This window comes from Pezoporus wallicus, unplaced genomic scaffold (assembly GCF_028554395.1).
Source record: "Pezoporus wallicus isolate ANWC-B61680 ecotype Strahan unplaced genomic scaffold, APGP_CSIRO_Pwel_v1 contig_3858, whole genome shotgun sequence".
Taxonomy (NCBI): Eukaryota; Metazoa; Chordata; class Aves; order Psittaciformes; family Psittacidae; genus Pezoporus; species Pezoporus wallicus.
In genome coordinates this window covers 3,497,333-3,514,624 of record NW_026638754.1, presented here as the reverse complement: position 1 = coordinate 3,514,624, position 17,292 = coordinate 3,497,333, and the positions used below count along the sequence as shown (strand labels likewise).

General features: G+C 39.2%; 1 protein-coding gene and 1 long non-coding RNA gene across 4 annotated transcripts in view; both read right to left on the bottom strand.

Moving 5' to 3' along the window:
- Window positions 1-17,292, bottom strand: part of KCND2 (potassium voltage-gated channel subfamily D member 2) — a 289,376-nt gene that overhangs the window by 16,200 nt on the left and 255,884 nt on the right. For all 3 annotated transcript variants that reach the window (XM_057412152.1, XM_057412151.1, XM_057412150.1), the window contains one exon: window positions 5,640-5,802. In XM_057412152.1, coding sequence (XP_057268135.1) covers window positions 5,640-5,802 — 163 coding nt within the window. The remainder of the gene's footprint in view (window positions 1-5,639; window positions 5,803-17,292) is intronic.
- LOC130600656 (uncharacterized) lies at window positions 10,503-17,253 on the bottom strand. The gene is made up of 2 exons (XR_008972505.1): window positions 17,120-17,253; window positions 10,503-11,757 (listed from the first exon to the last, which is right to left on the bottom strand). It is a non-coding gene; the product is annotated as an uncharacterized LOC130600656 (long non-coding RNA).

Below are 17,292 nucleotides of genomic sequence, written 5' to 3'. Positions count from 1 at the left end.
TTTCTGAGTCTTTCCCCTACTCTGCTGGGGAGGAGAGAACAAGTGCCTGGGTGGTAGAATTGTCCAAATATCAAGTCACATTGTTTATATCACTTTTTTAATGGCCTTTCATAAACCCATCCTGTACGTTTGTTTTCAAGTGAAAAATCAAGCTCAGATTTCATGCTCTGATCTTCTGATTTTCAGTAGTCACAAATAATTGACTTCAGATTAGCTGAAAATAATTTATAGGATGTCAGCATGTAACAGAGAAGGAAGTGCTGTTTATGTACATTAATGCGTATGGAACTAAATAAGGTTCATACATTTGTTGAGTCATTCCTTGCTTTCACAACCTATTCAAATTATCAAATTATTCAAATTTTCGACACATGACATCCTTGTCTCTAAATTGGAGAGACACCAGTTTTATAGATGGACTACTTGGTGGATAGAGAACTGGTTGGATGGCCACACACAAAGAGTTGTGGTCAATGGTTCAATGTCCAGCTGGAGACCAGTAACTAGTGGTGTCCCTCAGGGATCGGTGCTGGGACCAGGCTTGATTAACATCTTTGTCGCTGACATGGACAGTGGGATTGAGTGCGCCATCAGCAAGTTTGCCGATGACACCAAGCTGTGTGCTTTGGTTCATACGCTGGAGGGAAGGAATGCCATCCAGAGGGACCTTGACACACTTGTGAGGTGGGCTGATGCCAACCTCATGAAGTTTAACCATGCCAAGTGCAAGGTCCTACACCTGGGTAGGAACAATCCCAGGCACAGCTACAGGTTGGGCAGAGAAGAGATTCAGAGCAGCCCTGAGGAGAAGGACTTGGGGGTGCTGGTTGATGAGAAAATAAACATGAGTCAGTAGTGTGAGCTCTCAGCCCCTCTACTCTGCTCTCGTGAGACCTCACTTGGAGTATTGTGTGCAGTTCTGGTGTCCTCAACATAAAAAGGACATGGAACTGTTGGAACAAGTCCAGAGGAGGGCCATGAGGATGATCAGGGGACTGGAGCACCTCCCATATGAAGATAGGCTGAGAAAGTTTGGGCTGTTCAGCCTGGAGAAGAGAAGGCTGCTTGGAGACCTCATAGCAGCCTTCCAGTATCTGAAGGGGGCCTATAGGGATGCTGTGGAGGGACTTTTCATTAGGGGCTGTAGTGATAGGACAAGGGGTAACGGGTTAAAACTTAAACAGGGGAAGTTTAGGTTGGATATAAGGAAGAAATTCTTTACTGTGAGGGTGGTGAGGCACTGGAATGGGTTGCCCAGGGAGGTTGTGAATGCTCCATCCCAGGCGGTGTTCAAGGCCAGGTTGGACTGAGTCTTGGGTGGCATGGTTTAGTGTGAGGTGTCCCTGCCCATGGCAGGGGGGTTGGAACTAGATGTTCTTAGGGTCCTTTCCAACCCTAACTATTCTATGATTCTATGACTGTATTGTTCAGTAAAAACAAGCTTTCCATGCTTCTGTGCTAAATTCAAAAATCTTGGGTAAGTTGTTTTGTTAGTTATGTCTTGGCAACCCCATTGAGGTTAATGGCCTATTTATGTCATTTAAAGAAGTCACAATAGCTAGCAGGGTTCCCTACTACAAACACTCAGCTCTAGACTGCCAGGTGCTGTTAAGCAGTTGTTGCAGTTTATTTGAGAGCTATTTATATTTATTTAGTAAGTAATTATTCATAAATTGACAGATAAATACATCATGCACAATCAATAAATAATAAAGTCAAGCCAATCTTTAGGATAGATTTTGCTATACGAAGACAGAAGACCATAGTCACATGAAAGATTCAGGTTTAGTTTTACGTATTATGTCAGGGTTTGGAGCTGATCATAGTTGTTTAGGTTTCTGTTGTGGCACCATTTGTCACTATTGGGATAAAGTGCTTGGGTAACTAAATTAAGGCTTCTTCAGTTATCAGATAATGAACAATAGTGGCCAGGTGGACCCACACTTAGGACTTGATGTTTAAGAGAATACAAGGCTTTTGCCTTCAAAATATGCAGAAAAATAGATGTATGTAAAACCGAGAAAGCATCTAGCAAAGGATGCTTCATTCAGGGTAAGGAGCTGCCACAGTACATAGGATGGAGCTTTACAGCCAAGCTGCCATTGTGTGGCCAGACACAGGTTCCAAGAAGAGCCCTTCCCTGTGTTGGCAGTCATCCCAGTGAATATAGAACTGTGAGGGTCTAGACATATCTTAACCCTTGATACCCATCAAATATGGAATAGGAAATTGTATCCAAGCTTACCTAAACTTTTTCTTTTTCTGTCCTTTCCTTTACACATGGACCAGTCACAACACATCTGTCATTAACATTGCCACCTGAAGGCACTGATGGGCAACCAAAATAACTTGGCCTCTTGAAATTTTCTATAGCTGAGAAAAGCTCCACAAATAGGATTTGTCAGAACTGTCTCAGTAGTGATAAATATGCTTGAGGAAAAGTTGCAGTAAGACTACAGGGCATAATTAGTTCTGCCTTGAATTGCAATTGTCAGGGTATGTCAGATCCTTGGACCTTATTATCTGATAGAAGAAAATGTTCTCATAAGCACAAATGAATTTTCTTTGCTTTTTATTTCCACCTATTTTTTTTGTTGTTTATGTTGATTGCCAGTGAGTTCCTGTAGTGCAGTGGAAGGTTGGCCTCTCCTGACAACCTATTACAAAGTGGGATTTAAAGCTAATTACAATATATTCCATGGTTGGAAGCAGGATCTTCCTTTGAAATGTATTCAAAATGAGATGGTATATATACATTTCTTCTTCCATGTTCTCCTGAGCCTTAATGTACAGCATCTTTTGGCCAAAAAGAAACAAATGGAATCATCTAATCTTGAATGACTGTGCAGAACTCAGTAAATGCATATGCTGATGGTCACATAGCTCTTGAACAAACCTAATATAAGTGACAATTTTTTCTTCTGCTGAAAATTGCCAGTGCTCCTGTACGAGATTTTGACTTCAATGGAGAACTTGCTCTTAAGTTTCCTTACAGACCAAATGTTTCGCCATTTCTGAAGGCTATCTTGATTAAACTTCTGCATGAGATACTGATAAAATAAGTTACACAATTCAAACACACAACTCCCACAGTCAGATGGAAGCTGTTGTAGCCAGCGGGAGGTACCACTGCCTGCAGGGGTGCATGCTGTGCTCCATGAAACAGCCCCTTCTTTCAAGCTTATGTTCTTCAGCCTTAGAGAGTAAGAATAAGGTTTGTGCCTAAGGGAATATTTATTTCAGAAAGCTGCGAGAAGCTTCTACTGTATTGAATGAAGAAGGAATTTCAAACTTCAATAATGTGACCTTTTTGCTTGAATATTCTTATGCAATGCTATAGAACCCTTCTGTGACATGCAAGGCTATATTCATAGCTAAATATTGCTAAATATGGACTATACAGTACCCAAGAAGTGCCTTTTGTTGATTTTTTTTTCAGTCTCTCAGCGCGATATTCGGTTCAACATCTCAGTCATTTTAGATTGACAGAGATCAGCTTTGCAATAGGAGATACAAACGAGTGAGGAGATATAAATTAGTGCTAAGTCAATCAGACCTCAAAGCCATTTTCTCTGAAGCAAGAAAGGCATCAACACAGTCAGAAATCTCTTATCCTTATTGTCGGCAGTGTTCTGGAGAGCAGAGAAAAACCACTTGGCAAGACTGCCATTTATTATTTAATATTCCTGTTTGAAACGTACAATGAGTTCACTGTTTAGCAAGAAGAAAAGTCAGTTATTAACTCAAGCAGCTTCTACTCAGGAAGAGATTATAAGGAATAATAGCCAGTCTGCCAATCTAATTATTGCAAGCAAGGTATTTTCTAGTGTCCATCTCTTTCTCACTAGCAAGTGTAAAGCAGGCACAGAAGATTCTGTTTCTTGACATGCAGTAGGAGACAGTCTCTATAGGAAGTAAGTCTGTCTGTGTCTGCAGTTATTATGAAAGCTCGAAACAGGCACATTTATTGCTGGGATCAAGCAGATATGTTACTCATGACTGGTACAATGCTCTGAGGCACAGTAATGAAGCATTGTGTTTTGGCTGATGTATACTGTTCTTTGTCTGCTGCCATTACACAAACAGAAGTGGAAAAATTCTTGGCAGAAACAACGCAGTGTAGAAGTGACATGTCTGTATATCCCAGCTCTGAGAGAGCGGAATGCACAGCTAGAACTAGCATGTGGGACAAAATGGCATGCAAAAGGGTGGGAGGAATTAATAGATAGGTAATGTATGGTATTTGGTTCTCTGAAGCAGCCTATATTTTAAATCAGGTTTCTAGAAAGGTATGACATTCTTGTGATACACCTGGTTTCTTTTATGGCCATTTTCCTCATCTGACAGCATTCTTCCAAGGTGTGGCCATTAAAGGGTGCAATATTTTCAGCCTGAGACGATGACTGACTTGGCCATGTACCTCTCTTTCTCCTCAAGATATTCTGGGAATGGTATGACCGTGTACATTTATTTCACTTCCTTTGCATGAAGAAAATAATTAAAAAGGTGTCCAGAAAGAAGCAAATAATTCTGTATCTTTAAATCTGGTGCTTTTGTCTATATGAGGCAGATGAAGCCTTCAGCTGGCTGTGTTCCCCAGTCTATGTATGTAGTCTCTAGCAATGGCCTACCTGCACATCTCTGTGGGCAATGATCCTGCTCTCCTTGGATCTCTGGAGACTCGGGACCCCTGAACAGAGGCCATGGGACCACAGAAAGTTCTTACTTAGAGCTTAGAGCCTTAGCCTTGGCAATCTTGCAACCTGTGTTTCAACCACTCATCTCAATGGCCAACAGCAGAGAAGCAGAAGGCAATGCATCTCAGCTCCCTTATCAGAGCTTCAGGTGTCAGTGGAAGCTCTCTAAGATGCTTAGTATTGCAGGTTTGGGTGAAGTAGATTGGTATTAGTACACTAGCCATGATGTGGGGTGGAAGCTGATTGCTCTGGCTTGGCTGCAGCTCTTCCAGTAAACAGTTCTTCCTGGCTCCTGACCTTGCCCAGATGGGTCAGGGAGAGGAACTGTCTTGTTGTAGGACTAGTTGGTGTTTTAGTAATAGACTCAGCAAATCAAGGAAGCTGGAGAAAGAGACTTTTGCTTTTGGCTTTTTGTGACTAAGTTTTTAAATTTTTTTTCTGAAGCCTTTTAAGCAAAGTAGGTGCTGAGGAGACAATATTGTCAATAATCAGATTCTCCAGAGACTGGACCTGGGGATTAAATACATGGATTAGTAGAGCAGGCTGCTAAGAGAGACATTAGAAATCATTATTAGGTTTTTTTTCTTTCTAGTTATTCTTTTTTCCTCAGAAGATGCTCATGGAAAGAAAGTCTGCGTGAGAAACACAGGATCTTCAGTGGGTGGAATGGCAGCAATTGCCTGAAAATACTAGATCTAGTCTAACAAGTAGGATGAATTACCACAACGGTAAATCTGTAAATTTTGACAGAAAAGATAAATGAACCATGTTGTGGTTTTTTCTTTTTTGTCTAATGTTGTTTTTCATCTAGGACATAGGCTAGGTGTGTGGCACATATATAGAATAGTTATTTTGCTAAGAAATACTTTGAGGATGCACAACATATAGAAAGTCATGTTACCAATTTTTCAATAACAGAAGTGAAAAAAATTAGGAGCTCACCTTTTGTGCCCTGCGCTTGTCTGCTCGTTGATTCTGGTGGTAGATACGGCTGAAGTTGGAGACAATTACAGGAACTGGCAAAGCAATGACCAAGACCCCACTCAGGGAGCATATTGAACCAAAAATCTTGCCAGCTATTGTCTTTGGCACCATGTCACCATATCTAGATCAAAGAAAAAAAAAAAGCAAAATGTTTTTCAAATATTGAATTTCAAGATGAATTAATTGCATAACAGATTTTCTTCTCTTGCAAATAATACTTGCTGCATTCCCAGAGTTGTGCATTCTGTCCATCAAAATGTGGGCATCTACGTTTTACCTGCTGTAGTCTTCCCAGGCTGCCTGGAGAGTGAGAGACCTTGCTAAGGAAGAAAAAACAAATTGGTGTTGAATTTAAGTCTTTACTCTTGTTTGCTTGTTGGAAGAACTCATCACTTTCCATTGGCAAGATCACAGGGACACTATTTGGTAAGTCAGGTGCCAAGCTGAATAATCTGTTGTCTCACTTATGTTGATACAGTACTTTCATTTAGGAGGGTAGCACATTTTTTGTACCGGTTGTCCAGGAGATTGTGGAATTTCTATCTTTGGAAATTTTCAACACTTGGCTGGACAAAAGCACAGCTGATCTAACCTACTGCTGTTGATAGGCTGCCTTTGAGTGGGGGACTGAACTAGCTGCCCCCTAGAGGTCTCATCTGTGGTCTAGACAAAAGCAAACATGAAAAATTCAACCCACAAGCAATCAACCAACCAAATTCTAACTGCAATTCCTGGCAGTGCTCAAAATCACTAGGGCTACTACCTCTCTTTATGATGCTGCATATTGTTTGGTCCAGCAAGTGAAAACTTAGTGCTACTGCAGTATGTGAAGGCAATCCAGTGACAGCTTATTGTGAGATATCAGCTCATTGCACTCTGTAGCGTGCCATATTCTGTAAGTATTTAATTACATACTATGGAATTTAATAAAGAGATAAATTACTTTCAAGTACCATTTGGATTTTTTCTTTGCTGGATTTTAAGTTATTATTAAACATTGATTGTGGCATGCGTGTTTAGTATGTTTGTGAGAAGGGAGGTAGCGCATTCCCTATTACAAAAGATTTATAAACTGTTAACACAAGAAAAGATTAGAAATAAAACTGCAGGAGGAGCAGTGTTTGGGAAATGTTATGGAAAACAAAATCTGTCTGCTTAGCAGGAACTGGAAAAATAATAACGATGAGGGCTGTCTTCAAGTCACATGGTCCAAATCCTGCACCTAATCACGAGGAGAGGATAAGTGGATGGGGATATCAGATGATGGAGAATCTGTATGGACTTAGAGAACACTTTCTAGCAATGAGTACTCAGCATATGTCAGAAGGATATGTATTGCTTTGTAGGTGAAGATGAATAGATTGAATTTTGTAAGATAAGAGTAAGGTGTTTAACATAAATATTAAAATAAATTGTCATCCAGGCTGATATAATATAGATTATCAAGTCTTAGACTACTGACAAAGATCATCTTGTGTAAAATAAATGTTTATTTGCTTTACAAAACATGATCAAGTATAAAATATTCACAGGAAAAAAGACATTAATATTTCTACCCCCCCCCCCCTCAGAATTTGAATGCCATAGTTTCAGATTTTGTGACATGTGAGACAGAATAAAATACATCATGTAATAGAATCCGTCTTCTAAACTATTAATATAGCTGGTCTTAATGACAAGATGCATAAAACTGGAAAAATACAAGAAAGAGATCATGCTTTCCTTCTCATAAAGATTTGCATCTCACAACATAGGCATTTTTGGTGCTTATCTTCCTAAAGCCAGAGCTGACTTTCAGCTGTCAGGGGTGATGCATGCCCAGCTGTTCTTTCCTCTGAGCAGAGAAGTGAATAAATGACCTTTCAAGGTCCCTTTGACAAATGGGATGCCCGACACCTAACTAACTCCTTTTTTTTTTTTCAGGCAGAGCAGTGAGGAGAGTGGTGGGCATGGGGCCAGGGTGGTGAGCTTGGGGGAGAAGTCCCAGGATCTAATCATTGATAATCATTGCTGATTTAGTACTCGTTATTGTTTTACATCAGCCTTTTAGATACAATCCAAGTATTTTCTTAAATTGAATCAAAGTGTATCACCAGAAAGCTATTTAAAAGGCACACACTCGACACAACCAGATCTTGAAATTTAAAAATTACACATGCGCAGCACTACTGGAACAGATCTCTTTAACTAGATTCCAGAATCTGTATTTAGATGCCTATCCTAGTTGGATGTCTTGAAATCCTATATTTCTGAACCTTCATAAGCTCATATAGTCACTGGTGGCTGCTGTGGACAGGAGGCATTGCTGGCTCCAATTAATTTGGTTTGATGTTGCTCAGGGATATAGTTCATCCTGTTGATAATGTGACACTGTAATTATGTGAACCAAGTGCAGACTGATGTTTTAGGAGTGGTGACAGGAACTATTAGCTGATCCATCTCTAACATTTCAGTATTTATGTGTGGACCTACTCAAGGAGATGCCTTTTTACAGTATTTCAGTGTTATGGAGTGAAATAAGAATATAAGGATTGTTTGATACATGAAGGTATTTTGCAGTGTTTTTCTTGCCTTCTGGGCAAAATGACAGGTAGATGGATATACTGCTTATTTTAAAATAACTTGCTTTTGATTATTTTTCTACTTCAGCTTGAATAAGTTGTAATACGGTGACATTTTCCAAAGGTAATGTTGCTTTTCCACTGTTTAGTGTTAATAATATCTTTCACATCATTAATAACTCTTACATACTAGTTTTTCTCCTGTTGATAAACACTGTGTTGGAGATGTGGAAATAAAATTATGGTCAGAAAAAATTACTTCCAAGAAACTAGCTTTTCTGCACAGGGCGAGAAACATACTTGCTCTTCTGGACAGTGACACAGATTTTAGTCTTGTGTTTGCAAGCCCAGAATTGTTAATGGACTTCCTCCTGTTGGATTAAACATTACCATTAGTTATACTTCATAGAACCGTAGAATAGTTAGGGTTGGAAAGGACCTTAAGATCATCTAATTCGCAGGGACACCTCACATTAAACCGTGCCACCCAAGGCTCTGCCCAACCTGGCCTTGAACACTGCAAGGGATGGAGCATTCACAATGGGCAACCCATTCCAGTGCCTCACCACCCTTACAGTAAAGAACTTCTTCCTTATATCCATGTATCAGTGAATGCTACCAATGGAAGTGGATGACATAAAATGAAGAGAAACGTTCTTCTTTTACCCCCACCTGCAATGGCTTTATTGCTTATAAAGTCTAAACTAAGAAAGAACATAAATTCATTTTCAGATGGCATGGTAGTTTTGTGGTGCTTGTATTTCAAAGTGGAATAATTATAACTGATCTCTAAAACAAATCCAAAATTCTGCAGAAAGTCTGTTTTCTTCAGTTATGGAGACACAAAAAATATGGAGTCTTATTAAGCAATTTTTACAGAGTCACTCTTCAAAAGGTAACAATTTCAAGGCTTTATCTAGTGCTACCCTGCTCGTTTCACTGCTCTTCAGACTGGAAATGCAAACATATTCTCCTTTACATGCTTTTTTCTCTAGTTGCAGTCTTTTCATAGTTTTGCATATATTCTGTTCCACATATGTCTATTATTGTGGCCAAAGCTCAAGTCAGTCCTTGGGCATTTATGATTTGTACTGACAATCTGATTTTCTAACATCAAAAGTGTCATCCCAATATTGCATGCTCTGGATGATTGAAGAAAAAGAGATGTTGTACTGATCCCTGTTATCAGCCAGGTGCATTCTACTTCTTTAGCCAAAAAGGGAAGGGAAAAGGCTATGACAAACTAAAAGTGCCAATCAAGTTTTATTAAATCACAAGTCAGAAACTACATGATCAAACTAATGCCTAGGTTTCTCTAGACATAATCCAGATAGGTCAGACATGTGTTATTGCTTGCAGTCCATGGACATCTATCTACTCACAAAGCGACATCATTCAGGGATGACTGGATTTAAAGGCATGTGTATTTGTCTCACGTGTTTGTATTCAACAGGTGACAGACCACTTCTGCATATTTGACACTTTCATACAAGGCGAGAGAGGAAGCCAGTGAATTCCTTCATTTTGCAATTACTGGATCTTTCACGGTACTGTTGGAGTAACATGGGCATGATTTAACACTTTGCATGACAGATTTGGTAGCATGAAATGAGCCTGAATCACACGCAAAAGGCTGAGGTTTTGTAGGAGCTTGGGAAACATGAATATATTTGGGTTTATGAATGCCCAATCTGTAATCTAAGCACTGCCACTGCAGAGCTTACCCATGGTCATCCACCTACCAAATCAATACTGTTTTTCTAACAGATGTGTGGAATATATGTGACGTTTCATACCCATAATTCAAGAAATCTCAGACAACAGAGGCTGTGTTTGTGGTGTCATCAGCTATTTATGTTATTCCTGAGTCCAACGGGTTTTGATGGCTCTAAGATCAAATATTTCATACATCAAAGCTCTGAGTTATTACTGAAACAAGTCGTACTTTTTAGCTATTTTTCCTTGATGTGACCAGAGAAGGTCTTTTTTTTAACAATCTTAAGAAATGAGAGGGACAATGTTGCTTATTTAACTTCTGGTTAAACACAAGAATAATTCTTTTTTCAAGACAAAAATACGTGTATTTTGGAGGATGAAATAAGTAATCACAGAAATTGTAATTTAGCAATATTTTTGTGTGTGTTTGACACATCAGAAATTCGTTCTTGGAAGAGCTTACTTTGGATAGAAACCTCCCCTGCCCCCCACCAAGGTGACCTCTACACCAAAACTGTGAAATTGCAGAACATATATAGTAGAAATAAATCCAGGATGTGTATTTTTATAAAGATCACATAGTTTAGTCTGATACTGACAGACACAGTTAAGGAAAAAATATTAAACCCAAAACTACCTTGCAATAACGTTTTCTGACATTAGAGGGCATAAACGCCATTAAAAATAAATGTAAATGCAAAAATCTCTTAAAATGCATGTTACAAATACATGTGCCCTCTCCCACCTCCTTCGAATTAATTTACATTCTTTAAAAAAATATCACATTGATTGAGGTCTGTTGTCTGCTCCCATACATCTGCTGAAACGGAAAGCTAGTAACATTTTTGTTTTCAAACATGTGAAACTTGACAGAAAATAATGGAGTTGTAAAATAAACAAAAAGCAATTAAAATTAACTTGTTAATATTTATTTTAAAGGAAATTGAATTTTTGACCAGAGAACAAAAGAAATGGTATGAAATCCATGGAAACAAAATCTTTGTAGAAGCCAGCATGGAAAATCTTTTTATGCGTGGGTGACAAATCATATTTCCCACTGGATTTCGCATGTCATCCAGGCAGAATTCAAGCTTCTTGCCCTGGAGTTGATTAATGGAATGGTTCCTTGCCTTTCCAGAACAAGGTCTACACTCCCATCCTCCAGCTGATGGCCTGCTCTGTGCAGAGTAAATGCTTTACCCACCTGGGTGGGATGAGGATGGACCTGCTGCCCTCCTGCCTTCTGCCTGGGCTAATGGCCTTTCCTGTACAGGCAGAACCCCAAGAGGCTGCTTTGGTGAGACTGTCAGTGAAGGTTATACAGCTGCTCATCGGCCCATGCGTTTAGGGAGCCAGCCACACAACTGGGCATGTGCATATGTGCCAGCACAGGGAAGAAGGCAAGAAAAGCAATTCCCAAACTCTCTGACACCAACAGTAATCATGACGAATTTGCAGCCTTACCTAGGTCTTAAAATAGCCTTATGATTTTGGAAAAGTAATTTCTAATAATACAAACTATTTCCATTACTGTGAGACGTGGAACATTACATAGATTATACCAAATTTTATTCCGGCCTGGGGAGACACTGCATAGACTGCAAAAAATCTTCCAGGTTGTTCTCACTGCTGTGAAGGTCCCTGTGTTGCAATAGCCCTCTCTTCTGCTCAGTAGTGATGGACATACTCCCTCTGGGGTCCACAGAAGTTCCTCCAAGCACCAGCCAAAATGACTGTTCATGAATGATGAAAACCACATCTGCTTCTCAAGAGTGGTGGCTCTCCCTGGGCTTTCCATCCTGCAGTGCAAGACAGCCAGACAACTGCCCTGCCCCTGGCTGCGTTACCAGCTTTTGAGATACAAAATTTCTACTAAAATGCAGAGATTTTTTTTTTTTCCCCATGTGCACCAGAGCTTTTACCCAAGAAGCTTAAACAGATTTATAGAGGTGTGCTTTAGTACTTAGAGGTCAAAAGAAGAGAACTTTTGCATGGAAAAGTTGAATCACTTGCCCAAGGAAACTCCTGGTTTCTTGCAGGCAAGACAGAGATCTAGATAACCAATTTCCTTCTGTTTTCATTTACCATAAAATATTAAATCCAAAAAAGTAAAAAATATCTTTTTTTTTTGTCACCTCTCCCTCACTCCACAGGAAAAGGTAATATCCTAACTGTTCCTGAGCTGCTGCAAAGCACCACAGAAGTATGATGTCTGGGTCGTGTTGTATAAGGGCTATTTAAGCTACCAGAGCTATAACTCAGCAGACTCCTAACAGCTGTATTACAGTCACAGACAAACTACTGAGGTGGCATTTTGTTTTGTTTTTTTTTCCCAGATTTTAGAGGCAAAAATAAGCATGTTTGCTTTCATGAAAAAGAGAATATTTCTGACTGGATCAGACACATTATGCATAAGAGAAGCAACATGGCAGAAAAACTGTTCTTAATGCAATAGTTGTAAGCTGCCTTTCCTAGTGTTACCTAAATCATAGGGTTTCTCACCACACACTGGCCACCAACCACATTCATAGGTGAAAATGGGCCTTTAATAGAGTTTGCAGGCAAAGAAAGCTTCACACAACCTTTCACATGGTAGCAAGCTTTGGAGCAAGTGAGGTGCCCTCACCCTGCGTGGCCCTCACCAATACCTGTGCCTTCTGCTGACAGAAATTGAGAGTGAGACTGGTACAGTCACTACTGAGGGTCCCTGCACACTGCAGCAGGCATTGCCTTGTGCTGCCAACCCCCTTTTTGGCCTTTTTAAAATATGATGTCACAGCCTGTTATGGAGGACCTCAGAGCTGAGGCTTCCAGCACCAGCTCCTGTGATGGAGATGCTTACCTGCTGAGAGATCTGCCCTGTATTGGGTGGTATTTTATGTTTAGTACAGTGGATGAAGGACTGTCCGTTAGCAATAAAAACCATCAGCTGAACTGCCACACACTCCACAAAGGAGGAGTAAATATCAGTTAATCACTTTAACTTTGAGATCAGTTAAAAAAGGACCATCAGTGAAGAATAAAGGCTATCCATTTTGAGAGCAGAAAAAGAAGTGTTATGCATAAAGCAATATTACAGACATGTCATATTATATCTGACAATTGCAAAATGGTGTCCTTGTCTAAGTAGGGTACTGTAAATTGTTATAAAGCTGTTCCCTAGAGCTTCCAAGCTGCTTGGTGACTAAATGTTGGCAAGTTCAAACTAATTAGTCATTTATTTTAACATTACATCCAACAACAGATAATTTAAATTGCTACTGGTAATAAGCTTAAGTGGAATTTCTAAATAAGCATTTCAACTGTGTTGCCATAAGGATTCAACCTGTACATTCACAATTTGAAAACTATGTAAGTTGCTCTTTAGGATCTAGTTCTATTTTTAAAACACTACTGTATGCGAATGTGAAATGATCAAGGTCTAGACTTGGAAAAATGAGACAGAGGCAGGTAAAAATATCTTAATTTCTTGAAAGTCTTTAGCCCTTAAGAATACTATATCTAATTAACGTAGAATTCATTTATTACTTTGTTGTATTACATCAGAATTTCAAGTCTTTAAGATACCATGGTGATAAGCAGAGACAAAATGCTTGGCTGGATAATAATTCATAAGATGGTTCAAATAATTACAGGAGGAATATACTTCTCCTTAGTTCCTCAGAGACTTTCCATTTTCTGGGGCCTGATGTAGACACTCTATTTTTTCATTCTATTTTATGTGAAGCCAAAAGTAACTTAAGGGAAGAAAAAAAGAGACAATTTGATCTTTGCTGCCATAGTTCTGACTGACTTCCCTAAGAGAAAATGTCCCAGGGTGTTTGCTCCTAAAAATCAATGACTTGTATTACTTACTTAGTCAGGACCTAATTTTTCAACAGTTTCTTTTCTTCAGTGCATGTGTCCCCACACAAAGAGATATATAGGATGAACTGACCAGCTCTTTCAGGGTTTCAAAATGAGCAAAAGCATACCAGTAATAGCCCAGACCAAAGCTCCACCTAGCCTAGTATTCAGATTCCAAAATTTAACAGGAAGCAAACTAACAAATAGGGAAAATAGTAGGCTAAATACACATAATATCTCTGAATGCTCTTCCATCCTCCAACTATTTATAAATAACTCAAGATGTACTAGAACTGTGATTTCTTTGCACTTAGCGATCCTTAGTGGATTGCACTTCCATGGGCTTTATTCTGTAACCTTAAATCCGTGCAAATTTTTGGCATTCACAGCACTGTTTGGCAGTTCTATGGTCAGTGTCCTTTTGACTGTTCTGACTGTGGTTCCTTGCTTTGTATGATGCCCTCAACCAGGTCCTTGTATTCAATAAAACAGCTGGTGCGTGATCTCTAGCCACCTTCCTCCTGCTATTTGTGTCTTCATACCTATTTACTTTCATTTTTTTCTAGCCTGGCAATTCCTACTTTGTTCATACAGAGTCTACTCCCTACATTTGATCATACCTTTGCCCTTTTCTGGATATTCTCCAATACTTTTATACTTTTTACAATAAAACAAGACCAGAACAGCACACAGTTTTCAAAGAAGAGGTATGGACAAGTTCAAATTAGCTTATTTTTCTGGTGCCAACTTGGAAGGTGAGCTATGATTATTCACAATGTTAAAATGTGATTCCCTGCAATTTCTCTGTACAAGTCGTTATTGGTGGGAGCTGGCAAATTTTGCCTTACTTTCCAGATTTCTATCACTATCAGAGGAAAAGGAGCTGTTAAGACTTCCTGCACAGCATGGGGTTTTTGATGACCGTCAGGACATAATCCTTAGAAAATAATCGTTAAACTGGCATAGTTCACCAAGCACCTGTGCTAAGTAGAGGGAAAGAAAGCACTCCTAGATTTGTACCAACAAATCAGGAAATGCATCTTTGACCTGTGAATACAAATTTTTAGGGTTTTTTTCTTCCTTTATTTTCCTCCTTTGTTCTTTCAGAAAATCTGTTATTGGGAGAACTGGACTAAAAAGCAATACAAAGTTAAGAGACAGTGTTTTATATATCCCAGGGAAATGCAGATACAGGAACCGGGATGAATGCACACCATCCCAAATACTCAGCATTTTAAATAAATTGATACAAATATTATAAAGACTTTTCACCAGTTACTACTTGAGACATTAACTGGAAGCAACAGGAACCTCAGGATATAAAAATCTCCACCTTCAAAAGTACCACCATCTCTAGCCACTCTTCATATTAAAGGTTAGGGGTGAAAGATGGACTATGCCTTCAATTGAGGGTCTGGCCATAGTGCCTAGAAAGACTGAATAAAGAACCCATGGTACAGGTAGGAAATGAGAGCAATGTGAGATTTATTGACTACAACAAGGCTGGCTGTAAAGAGAGTCCAGGTGCAAGCTCCATTGCTTCCCAGCAGCATGGACAAGGGTTTGACACATCCTTCCTGGGAAACGATTCCAAAGGCAGCTGCTAAATATCACTGATCTCTCACACCTGGCATTGATTTGTGGATGCTCTCTGTTCCTTCAGACACCTCAGGAACATGTGGAAGATGCCACAGCTGCCCATTTCTGCATTCTTCTAGGAACTCATTCTTTAGTAAAACTTTTCAATATTGTGACTAAAATTAGGATTGAGCTATGAAGCACAGATCTAGGTGCAGATTCAAATGCACCTTTCTGAAGCCCAGGTGTATGTTCTGATGTGCTACCTTGCTTCAGTGGAGGGAAGAATTTTCCTATTAGCAGTGTGATCAGTTACATTTTGGGTCCAGTTCCCATCTCAGAAATATTGCTGAAGATTTTATGTAACTATTTTCTCCTACAGATGTTCTTTTTGTTGCAATACTTGTGCTAAATAGCAGCAAAGTCAAAACAAAGCGTTCATCTGTTAATCCATTCCTGAACTTCTCCTGAGTATATATTAGCCATCAGGTCAAACTGCTCCAAGTATATAGAAAAGTGCTGTGGAAGTTTGTAAGGACACCTGAGCCTTTATTTTGTGACAGCTACTGGGCACAACATTGAGATCAGTGAGCTGATTTCACTTGGGGATCAAATCCAGCTGCTCCCATGTTCAAGTAAAACTCTGACTGACACAGGTTTTAGCCAGTGCTGGCTTTAATGCTGTTCAGGACTCCAATAGGCAAATCAAGATCTGGGGATGATTTCCAGCAAATCTGAACTCCTTGTTCTGCTTTTTTTCAGCAAGGTACTAACAAAGTCCCCAGTCTGCAGTGCAGGTTTGTCTTTCGGCACGCCTTCCAACTTAAAAATATTCTGTTTTTTTTTCCTTCCACATTATTTAGTCCCACTAGGTAACACTGGAGTTTAATATATGAAAATACTGATAATAAAAATATTTGAAAAGTGTTTTTGAAATAACAAAACCAGAATTATTTTCTTCCCTTTAAAAATAATTAGGACTCCCCATCCTCCCAACCTACTATTTATTGCTTGTTTTGCTTCAAATATTTTCACCTGATTTGAAAACAGGCTATTGTGTCATGTTCAGCACTATCCAATAAAACCAAGCTAATTTTTTGTTTGTCAATGCAACCACCAATGGACCAGTGTTATTTTTACATTCCTTCAGGCAAAGTTGAAAAATACAAACCAGCTTGTGTCAGTGTGACACTGCTACTGGCCTAACTCTCTAGGGATCTCTGCCAAATATTGGATACTCCAGTTAATGCTTCTCTAACTCTAAATCTGTTAAACCAAGAGTAAAAACTACTGTAATATATTTTTATACACACACATATATATATTTAGATACATATGCACACTTAGTAAAGACTAAGAACTTTCCCTTTAAGGTAATAACATTTCCTTTGTACAGCTTCTGTGCACTAGAAAACTTATCGCAGTCCAGAACCTTAGTGTCCCTCTCTAGCTAACAGTCAAAAGAGCAATTTTCCTGAGAAAAATTTTCCTCTGAAATTCAGCTCTTTCCTCTTCCATGACATTTTTCATTCCTTTCTGTTTAGAATACAGAAATGTATTCTAAATGTACACAAAATGTGTTTGAGAAAACACATCTGTGGAAGTTACTACCTGCACCTGACTATATAGTATTTTTTTCATTTGGTATAATTATCTTTTTTTTTTGCTCCTTTCCAATTTTCAGGGATTTCTGAGCCTATTCAGGTAAGTCCAGGAAAAATGAAACAAGCGACATACGTTAAGTTTAGCAAAACAAAGCCTCTTCTGAGTTCACTCAAGGCTCCTGACAACTCAGCTCTTCACCAGTGTTAAATCACCCCAAAACTTGAACGAACAAGGGGATACTATAGCATTCAACCCTCGTAAAGTTTTCCTGGTAATTAGTTTCAGCTGAGCATAGTTATATACCC